Consider the following 13,676-nt stretch of genomic DNA (forward strand, 5'->3'; position numbering starts at 1 on the left):
AACTATCCAGGTGTGGGAATGGCCAAGGGAACCCCAGCCAGCAAAATCAGCAGCCAGGAGGTTGCTGGGGGTGCACCCACTGCAAAGAGCACCCGGTGTTGAGCAAATACCTGAGGAACAATCACCTCCTTTCTTATATACACAAGCTTATCAGGCACAGGAAGGCGATAAGCAATTCGTCAGACAGAGGGAACAAAAGCAATCCCAGGGCACGTGGCTTCTGGTTTTCCATAGCCCACACCCTTGTGAAACCCCAGGTAAAACATCCAAGCTTCAGGGCTGATGGGTTTCCCTCTTCCAATGGTGAATCTGTGGAGTGCTTCAAGGAGGGTAATTAAAAAAAAAAAGGAGCAGGGCAAGCTCCTTCCTAAGGGAAACGTGGCCGTGAAACCCTGTTCCTGGGCTATCGAGAGAGAAACCAGCACTGCAGGGCAGGGAACAGGCTCAGCTTGGCCATACGGAGACCCGAGGAGACGTGATCTCCGAAGCCTGGGTGGAGGATGACACTCCCAGCCCATTAATCTAAGGAAACATCTTTTTTTAATAAGATAATACTGAGTAATTGATTTTTAAATACAGTGAAATCAAATGTCCCGAGGCCAGAGCAGGATCCCAGCTCCACTGTCAGATCAGCAGCGACTGGCAGAGATTGAGCACACAGGGGAAAAGAAAATAAAAATTAAATCTCCTTTGTGTGCCTTGCTGGCTCCGGGGCAAATGCTAACATTTCTTTAAAAGGTGCATCAATTTTTCCCTATTAAAAAAGTAGGTCATCAAAAGGGAGAAGCTGGCGGGGGCTGAGCTGGGGAAGGCACCAGGGACCATTGAGGCCAAGCAGGCAGCAGGGAGAAGATCCATCTAATTAAAACACATGACAATGGCTGAGTGAGAAAGTGATTTTTAAGACAATTTATTCCAATCTCTCCTTCTTTCTCACCCCATCCTTCACGCAGTCCCAGTCGAGAAGGGTTTATGGACTTTTTTTTTATTTAATTTATTTTTTTTTTTAGAAAAATACACATGCAAATAATATATATTTCAGCACTAAACTTTTTTTTCATGTTGGAAAAAAAATAATAATAAAGAAACAAAGCAGGATTCAAGAAAGACCCGAACGGAGTCAGACCTGGGGATGCCACGGGGATGGGATGCTCCAGGATGTCTGATGCTCATGCTCCAGCACATCCTTTCCATCAGAAAGGTTTTTGTCAGGGTGAGGGGCTTTGTGCACGAAGTCCCCTCCAGCAGCCCCTTTCCCCCACAAAAATTCTTTCTCCAGTAACTCTGCCCAGGTTTGGGAATGGCCAAGGGAAAGCCAGTGCTGGATCTGATCCTTCCTACGAGACCCAGCATGGAGCAGAGTCCCAGCCCCAGCAGCGAGGAAAACCCAGCTTAGGGAAAAGCATCATTTTGATGCTAGGAAATGACACCAGAAACTAAGAGCTACATCGAAAAAACCCTGTTATACTATTTATCTTAGAGGCTACAGCTGACAGCATGGGGAAAAATGGACTGATGGTCCCTTGAAACCTGGATTTACGCTTCAGGAAAATCTCAGGGGCGGGGGGAACACTGAGTGCTGGACACTTGACTGTGTGGGGCTGGGGCTTCCCGAGCCGACCGGGTCCCATCAGAGCAGGAGGGGACTGGCGATGTCCCCATGTCCCCAGCCTCTCTGCAAATGCCGTGCCAAGGTCCGCAGGGAAAAACCAGATACGCTGCGTACCGGGGAGCTGCCATCACTCGAGCAGAACAGGAGATGTGCTTAAGACGGGGCTATTTCAGGTTTGATTGATGAGCAGCTGGAGCGAAGGGGCTGGGGAAGGAGAGGGCAGCGAGGTGCAGCCCGGGGAAGGAGGGAGATTAATCTAATACCACGGCCACTGCAGGAAACCAGGAGGCTTTGGGAAATGCCTCAAGCCCGCGTCCGCCCCAGCGCTGGTGATGGGGCAGGGAGTGGGTGCAGGGGGATTCTGCATTGCTGCTGCTTTGCTACCTCCTCCCAAGCTGCTTTCACACTGCTCCTCTGCCTCCTCTCCCCACAACCCCACCCAAAGCCACGGCTTTTTTCCTCCTGATCCAGGCTAATGATATGGAGCAAACTATGTTTTCTCACTGCCCAGAAGTACAAAACCACACAGGCAGCACAGAGAAGGTTTCCCAAGGGAAGGATTTTCCCCCAGCTCCCAAGGAAAGGCAGAAGCACTTTGCCAGCCCCATCTTTTCTCCCAGCAAGTCCCCGCACTGCCCATGTCCCCGACTGGTGGTGACATCCCAGGATACACAACCCAACCCAACCTCTTGCCAGACTGACCCTGAGCCTCCCATCGGCTGCTGCATCCCGTCACCGTCCTCAGCAGCCAGCTCCTGCATTGCCAGGACAAACCCATGTGCTGCCCACGCCCGGTGCCTCACTGTGGAGGGCGATGGGTCAAACTGGAGGCAGAGCCGGCTGCTTTCCCCCAGCACTGGGTTTCCTGGGCAGCTGAATGTGGCCCCAGCAGCTGGATGTGGTCCCTGCCATCACCTCCTGCATCCCTGGTCCAGCTCCAGCCTCCATTGTGCCCAGCGGATACTGGTGGGGAAAGGCAGCAGGAGACTTGCAGCCTTGGGTTCCTCTGGATTTACCACCGTCCACGGCAGCCTCGGAAAGGCACCGAGCAGCAAACACGCTTGGCAGCTCTGCACCCACCGCCGGTGTGCTGTGAAACACCAAAGACCACAGGCAGCATCCAGCTCTCATAAACACACCTGGGAGCTGCAGCAGTTTCTCTCTTTTTGCTTTTCTCCTGGTTTTTTGGGGGGTTTTTTGTTTTTTTGGTTTTTTTTTAACTGACAAAATACACTTTTGGAACTTCTACTCTGAAAATAGATGCGGGAGGGTCTGGTGAGGGAGCAGGGGCTGTTTGGCTCCTATTTCTACAGGCTGCCCTGGTGCAGCTCTAAAGTTTGGTGGTCGATCATGCAGGTTTTATTGCAGCTTCTGTGTGTGATCTTTTGTTTTTTTAAGCAGCCCAGCTTCAGATTCAGGTAGCCCCGGAGGTGGGTTTCTCTCCCCTCCCCACCCTCTCCGGCCGCCGTCTCTCTGCCGCAGCGTGCCAGCCAGGCGGTTATTCGGTGGCCATCTGCTCGATGTGGTCGCTGAGCAGCTTGTATTGCTCTGCGGAGGAGAGAGAAAAGGGTGCTGGGAGGGTGCCAAAGCACCGTGGCCAGGCAGGCAGGCTTCATCCCTCGGGGACCCCAAGAAGGGGGTGCGCACCCCCTGGGCTCACCCCTACCTTCATCCAAATTGCCGATGGTCGCCTGCTTCTTCAGGAAGTCGCTGCAGAGCTTCTTGTTCAGGCCGAACGCCAGCATGTTGTGAATGAAGGTGCTGAGGAAGGACAGAGATGCTCTTGGTGAGGGAAGGGTCAGGCTGCCCTTTGTTCCCCCCACCCTCCTCTTCCTCCCCGCAGCCCCTTGTACCAGGCACTGGGATGATGCTCGGCTGTGGGAGAGCGTACTAGGTCCCTGTGGTGCCTGGATTTTTGATTTAAGGGGCAGGAGCAGGTCCTGAGGAGAAGTATCAAGCATCCTCTGCACCAGAAGGGATGTCCCCGGTGAGGGAACACCTGTAAGGTGCCCCCCCCCCAACAGCTGGACAGGACTCAATGCAGCGCCCGGCTGCAGAAGGGATGGTCCCTGCGCCCTGCTCACCCCAGCTGCCCGAAGGTGATGTTCTCGTTGAAGCGGAGGCTGTCGTCACGCTCCTCCTGCGTCATGTGGCACCACTTCTCCCTGCAAGGCACGAGTGCGTCTGGCACCGCCGGCACCCCGGGACCCCCCTGCCTGCATCCCACCCCCCTCCTCCCTGGGCCACGCTGCCTGGAGACAGGAGGGCCCCGAGAGCCCCTCAGCTGCCAGCGCTCGCGAGGTGCCGGATCAGCTCACACACCTGCATCCATCCCCAGATCTCTCTCCTAGGGGCAAAGCAAGAGACGCCCCAGGAAAAAGTCTTCTTCAACCTTGGCTTTCTCCTGAAGGCCCTGATGAAGAGCTCGGAAATAGGATTGGCCTCCCCAGCGCAGAGCTCGCACCTCTCACCTTCGGTGCCATTGCTTCAGCAAGGGGGGATGAGCGAGGAAGCAGGAGGGGCTCGCAGCTCTTGGGGGTGGCCATCCCAGCAGGGCTCCACTGAAGCCCGCCCAAGCTGGGAGGGCTACCAGGAGGGTACCAGGCACCTCTCCCCCATCTGCAGTGGGGCTCCCCCAAGCCCCGAGCAAGCTGCTCCCCAAACATACCTCCCCCTCCAACAGCGCAGGGTGGGGGGTCTGTACCCCTCCCCACGGCCCCGCTCGGGGGCTGAAGTGCCAAAATCACAGCACTGCCCTGGGGATGCTCCACTCCAGCTCCCGGGCAAACACAGCTGCAGCGTTGCCTTAAAGGAAGGGGGTTTTTAAGCTCTAGATGTTTGCGGCCAAGTCAAGGCGGTGGCAGGAGTCCCCATCCGGGTGTCCCACTTGGGAATAAAGCCTGTGTCACAGAAGTGTCACTGTGGTGCTGCAAGGCTCGGGGGGTGGCAGGGGGAGATCAGTGCATGCACGCCAGGGAAACTACAGCTCCAGGGTGAAGCCAGCTCCCTCCCGAGAACTCAGGTGAGGTTACAGCCAAGGATAAGAGGAGGAAAAGCAAGGAAAAACAGGGATAGGTAGAAGAAAAATAGCTCTATGGAGGAGAAAGAAGAGGAGAACACCAGGAGCAGACCACACGCTAGTAGCTGGCCGGCACCCCAAGCAGGATGGGAGGAGCTGTGTCGGGTGGAAACAGCGGCTGGGAAGGAGGGTGTCGTACAGTAAATTCATTAGCTCAGCTCCAGAGCATGTTTGTGTGGCTGAAACTGGAAAAGGGTGAGTGCTCACTCAGACTGACCCCACGGAGGGGAGCCTGTCCTCACTCAAGTCAGCCCAGCCCAGGCGTGTGAAAGCTGCTGAGCTGAGCCTGCAGTCTCCAGGGATGAGCTGCTTATATTTATAGGGCTCTGGAAACTTATACGACAGGTTTAAGGGGATTATTTAAACAAAAAAAAAAAAAAAAAAGGTGTAATTTTTCCCAGATAAAGTTTACGATAGCAAATAAAAACCACACCCAAATCTGGAGGCTGAAAAGAAAGAAGAATCAAATTAAGGGTCTTGGAAATCTGGAAGCAAAACTTCACAGATCTCGCTGGTCCACTTACAGAAGAGGCATGTTTGTAACTATTTTTTTCCTGCCTTTTTATGTTTTTGAGGGAGGAAGGAGGGAGGAAAAAAAATTATTAAAGTGCCCAAGAAAAATTCACCGTGCTTCTGGCTTGTTATTCGGGAGTAACACGCCTGGGAAGGGGGAAAGCCCACATGTGGCTCTACTCAAACACTTTGATCTTTATACCGGCACGGTGGGGCAGGCGCAGGGGTGTGTAACACCCCGGGCTGTGCTAACACCTTGCCCATATTTCGGCGTACCCAGGAAAGCCTCGCCATGGCCAGGCGCTGGTCAGAACCGCGCCGGTGAGACGTGGCTTCGGCCTCTTGGCGTCCCTCGTCTTTCAGCAACAGCGTTTCACCCCGCACAGCTAACCTGAGCGATGCTCTAGCTGAGTGATATTTAATTTATCCATTTGCCGGTGCGTGCCTTAACCACACAGGAGATTTACTGCCAGGCTTTAAAGAACCCTCATCCTCTCACTAATGCCATCACTTGGAGTGATTTCCTGCAGGATGGAGCATCCCATGCTCCAGCAAGAGAGCAACGACTCTCCCCCCGCTCTGATCCCAGCTCGGAGCACGGGTGGATGTGACCAGCTTGGAGCTCTACAGCCCAGAGAACATGCTCGCAATTGTGACATGCAGCCCCAGTTTGCATTTCTCTTTTTATCTAAGGATGACAGCACAGGAGTGCATTAAAAAAAATAATAGAAGGACCAGCTTTTCCAGCTGGCAAAGGATCCTCAGCACCTCTGTGTGGCAGCAGAAGCCAGGAGCAAGCGGGAAGGACAGGAGAGGGGGATGCTTTCTCTGCAAGGAGACTCATTTCATGTCCAAAACCTGCCCAAGGAACCACTCCCAGCACAAGCCCTCGGCTTCCCCAGCAGCTGGGCATTCGATTCCCGCAGTAAAATATGACAGCTTGAAACCGGTGAGGTTTCTTTTCAAAAGCTGCATTAAAGAGGAACCCATCTAAACCTTTCTGGTCCCTTTGAGAGGGTGATGCACATGAAGTCAAACCTCCAGTGGCTGTTCCTCCTTGGTGGGGAAAGGGCCCCTCAGAGCCCCCCTGAAACACGTTACCCCCCTCCCCAGGGCAGGATTTGGACCTGAAGTGAGCGTCGGCCTCTGGACACTAATGCACCGAAGTACGGGGACAGACACACCTCTTCTCCTCTTCCTCCCCAGTGTTCCCTCTGGAGCGGCAGCAGAAACAGGGCCGATAAAAGATCATGCAAGATAGAGGGATGGAGGGGAAAGGAGAGAAGAAGAGATGGAAGAAGGTTGTTAGAGGCAGAGAGAGGAAAGAGAGAAAAAGAGGAGTTTAGTTCTGGTTCCTTCCCCCCATCCCCTGCCCTCCCCACCGAGAGGAGGAAAAGCCTCCCCAGCTCTCGCTGCAGCCCTGGGAGGACACAGCCCAGTCACCCCAGAGATGCCCTGGCCACCCCACAGAGACATCCACAACCCCATCACCACGGACCCTGCGGACACCTGCCATGGCCAAGCACCATCCTTGGCGTGTCAAGCCCAGCCCTCACCAACCAGCTCCTCCTGCCAGGGATTGAAATCCTCAGTCCAGCAAGCAGCATCCCAGTTCACCCAGTGGCTTCTGTTATGCTCTCCAGAGGACTAAGAGGGGTTCACCACCACCTTCCAACCCCCCCTGAGATACTTGGAGTACTCCAGGCTGCAGCTCCCAAAGCTCGTTCGTTAGTCAGGCTTGTTTCTGCAGCGGAGGCAGACTCAGCCATCAGATTAATTGAGAAAGGCACTCGGAACAGAGAGCAGCTGCCAGTGGCGTATGTCCTTGTGAGACATTTGCTGCTGCTAATTTGGGGCTTAATCAAAGCAAATGCAGTTATGGTTACATTACTGTTCAATAGGTTCTTTCAGTGGCTTGCTTGGGAGAAAAAGAAAAGCCATAAAGGAGAAAGCAGAGATTGATCGGTGCGCTGAGCCTGGTAGAGCATCCCATGGTGTGAGCCAGGGCTGCCGCAGCTTCACTCAGGTTTGGGGAAGGATGCAGAAGGGCTGGCTGCTTCAAGAAGTGCTGTCACTGCTCAGAAAAGGGGCTGCTCAAATGCTCCGAGCTCAGCAACTCTCACCCTGAGAGCTCAAAGCGTCAGAGCACCGCACAGACGCGCAGCAGGGCAGTCTGGCTTTGGAGGGGTGAAACTGTGGTTGGGAGTGAATTGCTCAAGCCCTCATAGCAACTCCGTGGTGGAGCGAGAGATGGGCGTGAGCCTGGTGAGTGTGTCACCCAGCTTGCACCCCGTGGGGTCCCCATGCCCAGGCACCCAGATTCTCCCTGCACACAGCCACCCTCCGAAACGAGCAGCCCCTTCCCTTTGCAGAGTTTATCCCGATCCTCCCAGCTCTCGGGGCTGACCGTGCTGCCATCTCCAGCTCTCATCCTTGCTGGCTGCCCAGGGTCGGTCCCCACGCCGTGCTGGCAGCACTTCCACAGCCCTCCTGGGGACAGCCGGGACCAAGGGCATCCCCTCCCCATTCGTGCACCTCCCCAAAGGGCTGCACCAAGCATCTGTTCCCAGATCTGCTTGCAAACAAAGCACCAACAGCTTGAACCCTGGCTGGGTTTTCTGGACACACCTCTAGGGCTTTGTTCTTGCAAAACGAGCAAGAACACCTTCATGCTCCAAAATCCCTAAGAGGATGCAGATCTCGCCTGCCCACCCCACAGCCCGGTGGCCCCAGCAGATTTGCAATCAGGGGTGGAAAGCAGAGCATTTCCCCATGCTCGGTAAATGCTTAGGGACATCAGGAACAGGGGGGAATGTTGGGGAGGTGGAGGGGACACAGTGTCTCCTTTTCCCACAGGGACATGTCCTACCTGGTGGTGGGGGACCGCTTCCTGCGCTCGCAGTGCACGGCGTCGAAGAAGGCGGCGTTCCAAAACCGCAGGTTGTGCCTGCAAGGAGGGAGGGAGATGGTGGGGACCTCCCGTCTCCCCAGCCTGTCCCTGAGTCCTCCCAGAGCCGAGCTCACCCACTCCCCGAGGGCCAGGAGATGATTCAAGGTGGGGCTAAGCAAGTCTGGTAGTTTTGATCCATCTTTGGACCAGGTCCTTGTGTGGCTGGGAACACTCTCACTAGCACAAGGGATGTGCAAAAGCCATGGCCACCTCCTTTAGGGACAGCAGCAGCTTAAAAACACTCATGAACATCTGGAGAATGTGTGGGCAAGGAGGACAAACCCCAGTCCCAGGGAGGCCAACACCAGGCAGGACCCAGCTCGCCCCAGGCTTTACCAGATTGGCTGCTGCTTGAGGTGCATGTACAGGTAGATCTTCTCTCCTTTCTTCTCCTCCTCTGGGCTCTGCACAGAAACTGTGGGGACATACAGTTACATGCCGAGGTCTGGATGACTCCCACCTTCCTGCCCATGCACAGATTTTTGTGCCCCCCTGCCAGCTTGGTGTCCAAGCAGCTGCGATGGCAAGGTTTGCTAACCACATACTCATCCCCAGCACATCCTCAGACACATGAAGAGGAGCTTTGGCTGCCCTTTGTGGGCAGATATTAGCTCTGACCAAGGCATGGGTGTCCCAGGAGGATACTTGAGAGACTGGACCCCTGGTTTGGTGGTACACACAGCTACCGAGGCGGGGAATGGTGCTACATGAAAGCTCAGAGGCAGTGGATGCCCAAACCTCTGGAACCTGGTCCACTGAGGAGAAGATCCTTGTGGGACAAGAGCTGTGATTGCTCCAAAGCAAGGAACCATGAAGGCTCCTTTGGAGTACTTCTCTAGGAGCTCAGAGGAGAGTCCTGCCTGCCCTTCTCCTCAGTCCACAGCTCTGGCAATGCCAGCCATCTCGTACCACTTCCAACTCTCACTCCTTCACCTTGACCATGTCTACTCCAACAACGCAGGCTCCACTCACCTGTCTTCTTCAGCTTCTCCTTTGGTTTGTCCTCAGCTTCGCTGTGGCACAGAAATCAGTGTCAGCACCCAAAAATCCTGTCCCCCTGACAGCCCATGCAACAAAGCCCTGGCCCCATGGTGAGGGGAGCACCTTCATTTGAAAGACCCCCTGCTCCCATGCCACTGTCCCCGTGGCCAGAAACGTGGCTGAGAGACTGTGATGTCCATCCCAGTCCAACCCAGTACAGAGATGATGCAGAAGACCACCCAGCAACAGCACCATCTCCTGGAAACTCATATCTCCATGCCTGAGGGACACAGGACTCCCAGACCATGAGATGCCCAATAACCAGAGTATGAAGCATGGCACCAGCCTAGAGATCATCTTCCCATGGCCATGATAACCCCTGGCTCATGGTGGCCCTACACCCAGGAGGTTTCTGGCTTGGTCACATTATGGGTGCCGGCCTCAGCCCACCCTGACCACCCAATGGAGTGGTACCCACTCGCTCTTTTTGGTGGTAGGACCCTTCAGTTTGGTCTCCAGGCCCCCGAAGAAGCCCTTGACGTTCTCTGTCTTGGCTGATGTGTTTTTCAGCAGCCGCTCTGCAATATCCTTCTTCTCCGCCAGCCAGCTGTTTGCTGACTTCAGGTATGAGTCAATGCTGCCCATGGGCTTCTCCTTGGCCTCCGAGGGCAGCGCGTGGGTCTTGCCTGTGGGCAACATGTCAGGAGTTCAGTTGGCCTCATGGTCCTGGGGGCTGCCAGCTCATGAAGGACCTACTCCCAGCTACAAGATGCACCAAGGAGCCAGATGGAAATGGCCCAGACCCCATCCCATCCCAATTCCTGTAGGTCTTTATCCTCCCCCCCATTTTGGATAGAAAATCCAGCCCTCCCATGGAGGAGTGACCACCATCACCAAGCAATGATCTTCTGGACTGGGGCATTCACACTACATCCCCAGCATTGGGGAACATCTGGGGATTGCCACATACAAACCTCCCTGGCTAGAAGCAATGACAAACCAGCATCAGCCTGAGCTACCACCCCAGGGAGGGGCTCTGGCAGGTTTGCACAGCTTCTCACCCATGGAGGCTCTTTTCCCCTCAGTATCGGAGTCAGCCAGAGTAAGCCAAGCGTGGGTACCCCTTTGTAGAGTGGGGGTGAAGCATAGGGCACGCTTCACCATCAGTCTCCAACACAAGCAAAGCCTGAGGGTGTAGACGCCTCTTACCTACATAGTAGTAGGTGAAACACATGGTCATGAGGTTCTTGGCAGGGCTGAAGTCATCCATCTGGTGACACCTGACATGGAGGGATGACTCGGTGAAGACACTCAGTGATGGCGACCCAAGCAACCACATGGTTGCTGCCCCTCGTCAAGCCGTAGCTCTGGCCCCAGGGGCTTTCGGTGATTGCACCAAAGCCCCAACCCTCCCCCCCATCACTTACTCAAACAGCACGAGGGCGAACGACTGCATCAGGCGGTAGAAGGTCTGCTCCGAGACGCACTTGGAGTTGCAGCGCTGCAGGCACAAAGCCCAGGGTTAAGCACAGATCTGCAGGGCAGCCGCAAGCAGCAAGGGCAGCCTCAGCCCCCCCCAGGACCCCCAACCGCAGGGAGGTGGGCAGAGAGCACAGATGGCCAGGCCTCCCTCTTGGAGACAGTGGTTTGCCTCTCTGAACTGTTTTTCTAGGGAATGGGATGTTTCTGAGTGCCGATGGGATTTTGTTTTAAATAAAACAGATGACTTCTCTCCCACATTGCAATAAGCACGTATTTCACTGCCTCGAGGTGCATTTATTCACTTCTGCATCTTCCTGTATTGAAGTTCCTCCTTTTCCCCGAGTTCCTGCCCTCCAGAAATATTGCTTTGGGGGATTGCTAAATTCCCCTGGTCTGAGCCTCCTTGCCCAGGCTGCTCCAAAGCCCCAGTACAGGATCACCACTCCTTCGCCCATCTCTCCCCTTACCTGGGCACTCACGTATCTCGCGAACCACTCCCTGCCCTTCCCGTTCTCGCTGCTGCAGAGCTCACCAAACCTGGCCTTCTCTTCTTGGTCCAGATCCTCTCTGAAATAGGGAAAAAGAAAAAAACCACCATTAAAGCTGAGGATGTGGCCCGCATCCCTTGTCCAGCCAGCACGGCTCAGCTCCTCCATGTGACCCCTCTCGGCAGCAGCATCCCAGTGCTGCGATGCTGGGAGGAAGGCTGAAGGAAGAGGGGAAGGGGAGCGTCCATTTTGTCATCCCTCGGCTTACGCTGCTCTTTTGTTCCTCCCTGGCAGGGGGAAACCAGAGGCAGAGGGAGAAGGGAAGAGCCGAGGACAGCCCAAGCAGAAACTGAGCTCCAGAGACAGACGCTCTGCCCCAGAGCAAAAACAACCCTTGTTGCTGCTCATCACGCTCAGTTTGCTCAATGCTGCTTGACACGCTGAGCCGCAGTGTTACAGAGACCACAGCAATGGGAGCTGGGGGGATGCAGGGCTGCGGGGGAAGAGCCAGGGGCTGCTTCAGGGCCCTGGGGCACATGTGAGCCACTGGCATTTGCACCAACATCAGCAGAGATGCCCAGTGGGGGAGAGGAGCTGGAGACCCCTGGCACGGTGAGGCCCTGGCATGGGAAAGGGGAGAAAGAAAAGAGGAGGGAAGCTGGGGGGGAAAGATGAGCCAGGACGTGCCCAGGAGAGGGGTTCAGGTCAGAGCCCACATCCCCCCGCTTAGCTCCGACGCCACGTTATGGCTGGGAGCAACAAGCTGCGTTCTCCAACCCAGGGAAGGACACAAAGCAATGCTCGTGGAGTGGGAAAGCAGCCAGATCCCATCCCGCGGGATGTCCCCTGGCAGCAGGCTCAGCAGTGCTCGCCGGCCCTGCTTGCTCACCCCCCCGTGAAGATCTTCTCCACGTAGTGCCGCATGAACTCCCGGCGCTCAGCCGTCGCCTCGTCCCGGGCCGACTCGGTGCTCTGGCTGGAGGAGAAGGACTCGTTGGAGGAGGAGCGGCGGTAACCACCCCAGTGCCTGGGAGAGTCGCCCATGTCATTCTCGCTGTCTGCCGACTCGGTGGCATCACTTTCCTCCCCGGCCACGTCTCCTGCGTCCCCCATATGCCCGTTGCCACTGGGTGCAGTGGGAAGAGAGGGCTCTGAGGGGATGCAGGTGGGTGTTTCGGCATCGAAGTCGATGAGGTTCCCTACAGGCACGTCCAGGGGGGCCTCCATGGCTCTCCCAGTGGATGTGGTGGTGTTGGGGGGACTTGCTCTTTGTCCTTTTGCTCCTCACTGGGGTGTCGAGGCCATCGCTGGCAGGATGCCTGGGAGAACGGGCTGGCTAAGGCAGGCAGGCCCTTCTGGGGGGGGATGAGTTACCACAGGACATCTGAAAGACAGAGGGGAGGACAAGACTTAGGACAGGGCCCCACAGAACCTCCAGGATGGACCTTGGGCAAGGAGACCACAGGCCACCACCTATGATGTCCCCAGGACACCCAATTAGCAGTGGGGAGGGGCAGGACAGGGACACACCAGGGAGACAGAGCTGGAGAGAAGTAAACAAACCCATGCAGTGTCCGTGTGCTTTCTGCACTGTTCAAGTGGGTTTTTTTCATCCTTTAGCCCAGAAAAGAGACAATCTGAGCCCAAGTTCCATAGGCCACTTTTGGGATGTGACATCTCACAACCTGATGAGCAAAAGTGGGCCAGTGTGAGCCTGCAGCTGGCAAACACACGGGTGATTTTCCAAGGCAGCCTCAGAGAAACATCTTCCTCTGGCCTTCCCTCCTCTCTGCTCACGGGTCTGCCTGACCCCCTTTGGAAATGGGACCATCTCCAGGGAGGATCATCCCAGCACTAAACATCACAGAATCACAGAATCATCAAGGTTGGAAAAGCCCTTGAAGATGATCAGTCCAACCACGAACATCACACTGACCATTCCCAACTCCACCAGATCCCTCAGCGCTGGGTCAACCCGACTCTTCAACCCCTCCAGGGATGGGGACTCCCCCCCTGCCCTGGGCAGCCCATTCCAACGCTCAACAACCCCTTCTGCAAAGAAATCCTTCCTAAGAGCCAGTCTGACCCTGCCCTGGCGCAGCTTGAGGCCATTCCCTCTTGTCCTGGTGCTGGTTCCTTGGCTCAAGAGACTCATCCCCCCTCTCTGCACCCTCCTGTCAGGGAGTTGGAGAGGGCCAGGAGGTCTCCCCTCAGCCTCCTCTTCTCTAGACTAAAACATGCACCAACTTAAACCAGGAATGGAAAGGGGCTGCTGAACACAACAGAAATGGGATGTGGACACAGGGCTCTGGACTGCAATTAGATTCATTAGTTTTGGTGTCCAACCCAGATTGCAAAGGCCCTGCAAAGCTGGTACAGCGGCAGCTCTGCTCTCCGGAGAGTGGGGGAGTGCTGGCTGTTGCTGGACCACGATGCTCCGGCACATGCACATCCCGGGCGGTACCGTAACAGTGCTGTGCAGCAGAAGGGGCTGCCCTGAAGCTGCCTCTTCGTCAGAGAGTCACTCATGTCCTCGGTGAGTGTTTTTTTGCCCCAGGAGGTGGCAAGCGA

The 13,676-nt window shown here is 55.6% G+C and overlaps 1 protein-coding gene across 9 annotated transcripts in view; it reads right to left on the reverse strand.

Annotated features, from left to right (window-relative positions):
• Positions 1-894: 894 nt before the first annotated feature.
• Positions 895-13,676, reverse strand: part of KIAA0513 (KIAA0513 ortholog) — a 29,837-nt gene continuing 17,055 nt past the window's right edge. For 8 of the 9 annotated variants that reach the window (XM_074881461.1, XM_074881460.1, XM_074881462.1 and 5 more), the window contains 12 exons: positions 11,995-12,489; positions 11,085-11,184; positions 10,563-10,636; positions 10,345-10,415; positions 9,614-9,821; positions 9,127-9,167; positions 8,491-8,569; positions 8,074-8,151; positions 6,389-6,418; positions 3,697-3,777; positions 3,279-3,373; positions 895-3,160 (listed from right to left, as the gene is read on the reverse strand). In XM_074881461.1, the coding sequence (XP_074737562.1) occupies positions 3,111-3,160; positions 3,279-3,373; positions 3,697-3,777; positions 6,389-6,418; positions 8,074-8,151; positions 8,491-8,569; positions 9,127-9,167; positions 9,614-9,821; positions 10,345-10,415; positions 10,563-10,636; positions 11,085-11,184; positions 11,995-12,332 (1,245 nt within the window). In that variant the 5' untranslated portion in view covers positions 12,333-12,489 and the 3' untranslated portion in view covers positions 895-3,110. The remainder of the gene's footprint in view (positions 3,161-3,278; positions 3,374-3,696; positions 3,778-6,388; positions 6,419-8,073; positions 8,152-8,490; positions 8,570-9,126; positions 9,168-9,613; positions 9,822-10,344; positions 10,416-10,562; positions 10,637-11,084; positions 11,185-11,994; positions 12,490-13,676) is intronic. The other variant, XM_074881466.1, reaches the window with a different exon arrangement.

The sequence above is a fragment of the Strix uralensis genome, chromosome 12, assembly GCF_047716275.1.
Source record: "Strix uralensis isolate ZFMK-TIS-50842 chromosome 12, bStrUra1, whole genome shotgun sequence".
Classification (NCBI taxonomy): Eukaryota; Metazoa; Chordata; class Aves; order Strigiformes; family Strigidae; genus Strix; species Strix uralensis.